The 6,885-nt window shown below is 46.4% G+C and overlaps 1 protein-coding gene across 1 annotated transcript in view; it reads left to right on the top strand.

Annotated features, from left to right (window-relative positions):
* Positions 1 to 3,553: 3,553 nt before the first annotated feature.
* T265_08963 (hypothetical protein) overlaps positions 3,554 to 6,885 on the top strand; it is a gene marked incomplete at both ends in the record, with an annotated part of 26,954 nt that continues 23,622 nt past the window's right edge. The window contains 3 exons of the mRNA XM_009174910.1: positions 3,554 to 3,681; positions 3,721 to 3,802; positions 6,707 to 6,839. Of these exons, the coding sequence (XP_009173174.1) occupies positions 3,554 to 3,681; positions 3,721 to 3,802; positions 6,707 to 6,839 (343 nt within the window). The remainder of the gene's footprint in view (positions 3,682 to 3,720; positions 3,803 to 6,706; positions 6,840 to 6,885) is intronic.

The following is a 6,885-nucleotide window of genomic DNA, read 5'->3' as shown; positions in this document are numbered from 1 at the left end:
AGTGAGCGCAACATACCGCAGTCGTCCTTCTGTCTGGGTAGGATCCCTTTTATTCTCCTTAAAAAATATTGGTGGAAAAAGGAGACCAGATAGGCGAGACAAATCGTGGTCTACAAATAGGCAACGATACAATCGGGCTCGATCGGATGTGACCAGCCCACTAACCCGGGATCGACGAAAGGTAGACAAAATGCCCCGACTAGCTAGTAGCACAGGGTGGGGACTTGGGCCAAAAACAATCCCAAATACTCTTCTCTATGTCTATAAAACAGCAGCAGTAATTTGTAATTGCGCCTGTAATGTTGTACCATAGATTATCTCAACGGTATCGCTGTAAGTTGAGTAAGAAAACAGACCAGTATTAAGTGGCAGAACGTATAAGAAGCGCGAAAAATATATGAATGCGTATGGAGTATACAAGAGGACACATCGTACAGCCAAAACTACTGATCAAGAAAGATTTGGGATTCATGGACCAAGTGGTTAGAGAGCTAATTTACTGACCGAAAGGTTCGTGGTTCGAACCCGACCTCTGCCTTTCGACTTCCCCTGTCTAGACTTGGACAACTTGACAGTATCCCAGCCCTCGTGCCTCCTTCGTGTGGCATGGTAGATAGGCACCGAAAGGGTGCTACAGCTGAACGATTTTATTATTTTATTACAATAGGTTGTTTTGATGAAGCTGGTCCACTCTAGAGTACGAAGTCTCTACAATAGCTGAGCGACATTTGTGCAGCTTACATACAGTCATACCTGCCTTTGTCCCGCACAAGCTTAACAATAGGACTATCAGAATTCACCCGACGACACCCTATGGCCATTCCGAAAGGTATTACTGCACAGAAACCCCTTGTGATCGGCACACAACTGCAGCAGAGCACATCATCGTCATCATCTGTGTGCATCGATTCCAGTTCTACTTCATTGGCTTTAGCAGCTCTAAGCTCGCCCATTTGCCTGGGAGTCACAAAGATATCAAACCTTCACCCGACGACACCCAAGCGGAAAATGTATCTTTGAAAATACCAGGGTTACAGTCTGTTGAACGGCAAGTGATACAGTGGATAAACAACAATGGGCAGTGCGTGTCTGAGGTGCCTTCACAGAACGAAACTCACGCACAAGTATCAAGTCGACCATAGGTCTCTCCGGTTGAGCTCTCTTTTTGATTCTGTATGCTTGCTTTAGGCGGTCAGCTCCAAACAGCAGACAGCGCGTCGGACAGGAATCGCCCGGTTTTCCGCTCCATTCACAGTGTTAACATAAAAAGATGCCAGATGACCCGAGCTTCCGCGACTGAGACATGCCTATGGTTGTGGTGCCTTTTTTGGTTGACCCACAAGTCCTCTTATAGCGGATAGGCACAGTCACTCTATGTCAGGTGGCGTGTTTGCACATTGGGCCGTCCATGATCAGTCAGTTTGACGCATCCCTTCACGTCATGTGTGTTTTGGCGCCAATTAGCTGCAAAACCTTTCGGATGACTTTCTTCGCCGAAATGTTGCATTTTGTTGCGTATGCGCTCAAACCAAAAAACAATCCTAATCTACGTTCATATTTTTGCGGCTCACCAAATTTCATTGTCCACTGAAGCAATCATACATCTGGTGGAATAGCTACCCAGCATCGCTGAGGCCTCGGGATGCCTAGATGGGGCTCGAAAGTTTGGACCGGTACTCTGAACTCATTTGCCTGTCTGTTTTGTTCCATCAGGCACACGCCGTAGCTCTCGAAAATCCTATTCCATTGTGCGAATACTGAGCGCCGTGTGTTTTTACCGATGTACACAAATTTCACGACTGATGACTTGCAACTGGGATAGTCCGGCCACTTCGTAATTGATTGTCGTTTACAGTAATTCCCATGGCGTCGGCATTCTTCACAGGGGATCGATAACCAGTTAACATTCCTCTCAATTCATCCCTGCTTATCCCATCTGACCTCGGATCTTGTTCTCCATCTAATCGACAGATTGCCCTTCTTCGGGACATACTCCGCGCTTGGCGTGAGGAGAATGAGAAGAAACCGGTGGATATGTCATACAACGACGCCATTCGCGAACTGGGATTAGAGGCCTCGCAGTTGAACCCGTGAGTCTACCCATCTCATGTTGCTTTCAAACCCATTCTCTCCTAGAATGAATGTGCGCCCTGCAGAGTGCATTCTGTTCAATTTATATACTAACAAACAGCAATAGTTTCTAACTTGTACAACTTCGTCGAACCGAAGCTCAGTTGAACCAGGTAATGAGAACCACGTTGGAGGCGATTCCCCAGTCAGTTCATTGACGTCGAATAGTTCTATTCGTCCAGTATGGTTTTTCTCGTCCTCAAGTCCCTGACCGGGGAGAGGACAGTTACCAACGCGACTGAGTTGACTGGCAATAGCTTTCATGCCCCGTTGCCAAGTCATGGACCGACCGCTCCTGGACAAGGACAAAGAAGAAGGCTGTACGAGGCAAACAGCCCTTTAGCACACAAAGTACGTGGCCTAACCAACCTGTGGAAACAAAGAAGAAGGCTGTACGAGGCAAACAGCCCTTTAGCACACAAAGTACGTGGCCTAACCAGAGTAACCTGTGGACTGTGACCGGCCGATCTGTCTAGGGAAAGTGAACTCTGCCGACTAACATTTGGCGTATCTCTGATTTGCTGGACGGACTCACCCAGTGCTGTGGAGGCACCGATGGTCAAGTACAGAGAATCTTCCAAGGTCTCCCCCACCATTCGGCAGTTTTGCAATTGTTCTATCAAAAATGCTACCAGTTTTTGTTGTGTTGATTGATCGAAAAAGTACCTGTCTGAGACCCAGCGTTCTCAGCGACCGGGACTTTTTTTTCCTGTTTTTATGCTCCCGTGGCTTTTGCGTGACCATTGAGGGTATGGATTTTGATAACTAGTCTGGGATTCCCTGGTAAGATAATCACTGGACCCCTTCCACGCCCCACTGTTTTCAGACTGACGCTTTTATTGAAAAAGACCGCAACATTAATACGGCAGTTGACCACCAAAGTACTTACAATGGTCTTCGAGAAATACGCTCATTTGCAAATCAATTTCGTTTTCACAACAGACTCAACTGAATCTCTCGTTTGTGATGTTCTTCAACAGAATGTTCTGCACACAGGTCGCCTCGTGTTTCAGTTGGCATGATATTCGAGATATTGCAGTATATTTTCATAAAGGAAACTACTCACAAGGTTAGTGAAAACTCTTCGCCAGCCCACGACCGGTTTTGCCCTTCTTGGAGCTCATCAGCTGAACACAGTCCTTGAGTTACTGTCAACCTTATGTTATATTTGAACTCAAATTTTACAAATACAATTATTTACAACTCAATTTGACCCAGCTGAATCCAAGCCGAATCTGTTGTTCACAGTATGTTACGCACAGAGACCGCTTTGTCATTCAGTGGGCACAAAATTCAAAGCATATTTTCTTGGCGAATTGAGGACGCAAATTGATTTGCAAATGAGTGTATTTCTCGAAAACAGTCTAATTTGGGTTCAAGTAGAACATAAGGTCGACGGAAACTCGGAGACTGCGCCTATCTGATGAGCCCAAGAAGACCGAAACCGGTCATGGGCTGTCGAAAAGTTATTAGCAAACTTGTGAGTAGTTTCCTGTATGAAAATACTTACAATGGTGTTTCTGACGGCTTCTACAACCATGAGCCTTTTTGGTGATCAATGATTTCCCTGTATCTTCACTTTCAACATAGGTCTAACGAAGAGGCCCTTATTCGCCGAGCTTACTACCAAATATCGATCAAATATCACCCAGATAAGAATCCGGATGGTCGAGTGAGTCGCTTTCAATTGTGTTTGAGCTCTGATCCCTTTGGATTCTGCTGGGTATCGTTTCCAATTGGTTCTCCTGATTACTTGGCTTCATTTTACTTTTGCTACTCGTTCTTCGTTAGTAGCACAATTTTGTTTCAAAATATAAGGGATTTCATTTGTTCGATGGCTCATATCCTCGTGAGTTTTTGGTCGTACTTGACGTTTGCTCCCACAGTTTTTACCTTTCTGACAACGCAAATTGGTTTTGAGCTATCCAAATTCATGTCTCTCTATCGACTTACGATCCTCCGCTGTCTGCGACTGATGCATATCTGAACTGGACGATTTTTATTCTCCATACGTTATAAAAGGGCATTGTAGAAACTCTCCTCGGCTAATTGAGTGCAACAGTCATTTGGGGCGAAAGCGGAGACAGTAAGCAATGTGCGATGGAAGTCCGTTTCTCGAGATTCTCTCACTGATGTTGCCAAACGAACCGCACAGAGTCTACTATCAAGGGGCATTCATTCAGGTAATGACGCTTCCGGTTGATCGCTCAACATAATCGTTAAGCTGTAACACTCGGTTGGTGCCCAGCTGCCATGCTATCTGAAAGAAACATGAGGGTTTGGATACTGCCAGGTTTCCCAGGCGCAGACAAAGGAAGACGAGAGACAGAGGTCGGGTTCGAACCACGGACCCTCCCGTCAGAAGATTCGCGCTCTAACCAATGAACCATCTCGCCCCGCTCATCACAATACCCATCCCAGCATATCCAGCTGCAGTGGCCTCTGTGTCACCAGAGCTGCGCAACCGGAACCGAGAACAGAGTGGGGAGGCAGTCAGTTCAACCATAGTACTTGCGTCCTGCATCCTTGTTCCCGACAGACAGCATAAATCAATGTAGAGTTGGTCCAGCGTGCGTTATCTTGCTTGCTTCAGGGTGCGAACATCTAAGTTAGCTAAGCAGGCCGAGTTTCATGGTTTGGAAGCAGAATTTAAGGTGCTTAGGGTTTTTGGTGAAGCTACGGCTGAGCATGATGCATCGCAAACACACCTGGCATCTGCGGAGTGAGTATTCAATTATGTGTGTTGTGCAGAACAGGAGATACGCCAAATTGTAGGGAGGGTGTCGAATATTGTCTTCGCGGAGGACTTTCTACTGGTCAACCGTTTGAAAAACCGAAATATGTTCAAATGCAGATCCTAGTAGTAATGTGTAGCCAATCATTCTAAAGGTTACCTTACTTGAAGAAAGGGTATTTTTTTGTGGTGATTGAGGTGAGGGTTGTGTTGACCAAACCTTAACACTCCGGTAGACGCTAGAACAACGCCATACTTACGAGTGACCCACAACTCTAGTATTCCTGGATTTCTGAGGCGCATTCGACTCGGTTGATTGGTCTGCTCTTCTTGAGACACTTGCCCATCAAGGGATGCTCCGGAAGTTTGTAAACATAATAGGCTCTTTGTATTCTCAGACTTCCGGACGTTTGAGAGTGTACGGAGAGCTCTCCAAAAGCTTCCGCACACAAAGCGGTGTCCGTCAGGGATGCCCACTCTCTCCATTCCTTTTTAACTTTGTGGTCGATGAAATAATGAGACGAACGCTGGAGGGTCTCCAAAACCCTGGTGTTCAAATAGCCTGTGAAGAAAACCTTGTCGATCTGGAATATGCAGACGACATCGTTCTCATGTTCGAAGAGGAGGAGAAGGCGCAAGTATTCTTGGATGAACTGACCAAAGTCATCCCGCCCTTTGGTATGCACTTTGCACCCACAAAGTACAAGGTCATTCTTGTGGACGTGCAGTCACTGAACACGCCACTTACAATCCACGGGGAGGTACTGGAAGTTGTGGAGAGTTTTACGTATCGTGGAAGTTGTACAAGTTCTGATTGTAGTGTGAGAGATGAGTGAATGCACGAATCTGCAAGGCTTAAGCCGCGTTTGCTAACTTGAGACACATGGCATCAGAGTTGTGTATCCCTTAGTCTCAAGGGACGTGTGCATCAAGCTACAGTACGGGCTGTTTTGTTGTATGGCTGTGAAACTCAGTCTGTTCGAACAGCGGAACTGAGATGTCTTCAGGCGTCCGACAATCGTTGTCTCAAAATCATAGCTCGTGTGCGTTGGTGTCGACGAATCCGTGACGAGACAGTTAGAAAGCGTGTTTTCGGTTGTCCGACGAGTACTTCCATTGAAGAATTTGTCCAGCACCAGAAGCTGCGTTGGTTGGGACATGTATTGCATATGCCTAGCCATCGTTTGCCAAGGAGAGTTCTGTTTTCCATACCCACTTCAGAGTTTTGGACGCGGAGAGGTGTCCAACCCTTTACCTGGCAGAGGGGTATGAAAGAAATCACGAAACGCTTGGTGCTGTCGAGGGGACCGCGTGATCCTCACTGTGCCTGGTTGGAGACACTACAAGATATGGCTGCTAAGCAATGTCACTGGCGTTCTTGTTGTCAGTTTCTATCCAGATTGCCTGAGTGAATGCCTGGAGGTGCAGACACCTCGGAATGATTGTGTTAAGCTAGCACTAAGTGCCTTCCCGTCCACCTTTATTCTTTTCTTTACAATTAGGCTTTCAAATAAACCATGTTTGTACAGCAGCGAAGCATCGGTGTTGAACACTGATGTCACGCTGTCGATGATGATGGTAATGATTCCTTGTGAAGGCTGTGTTCGGAGTTAAAGGATATGTTGAAACAAAGGCACGGCAGCTATTCGATAACGGGGAAGACTCCCTCATATTGAGCCTTTGATTAAATTTTATCTAAATAACCAGCTAGAGGGTAGACACATCTAATAGAAGCATAGTATTTGGTGCCGTCATTGGATTATACTCTGTTCGCTCTGTCGGCTTATCGTTCCGCAACCTCACTGAAATAGTCCCTGATTATCACTTCCCCCTCCCCCACAGGATAAATTCCACGCAGCCGCTCTGGCCTACCAATTCTTATGCAATCGAAAGAAGCTTGGCACAGGTCCAAATCGTCTGCACATTCAATTAATGCTTCGCGCCCAAAGCATTGTCTACAGTCGGTACAGAAAAAGTACGTCTCTTCAGGGCTCATTCCTGCTCGTTTCCCCCCCCCCCCC

The sequence above is a fragment of the Opisthorchis viverrini genome (genome assembly GCF_000715545.1).
Source record: "Opisthorchis viverrini unplaced genomic scaffold opera_v5_245, whole genome shotgun sequence".
NCBI classification, from domain to species: Eukaryota; Metazoa; Platyhelminthes; class Trematoda; order Opisthorchiida; family Opisthorchiidae; genus Opisthorchis; species Opisthorchis viverrini.
Note: the sequence above shows the minus strand (reverse complement) of the source record. Positions and strands in the feature narration are given on the sequence as shown.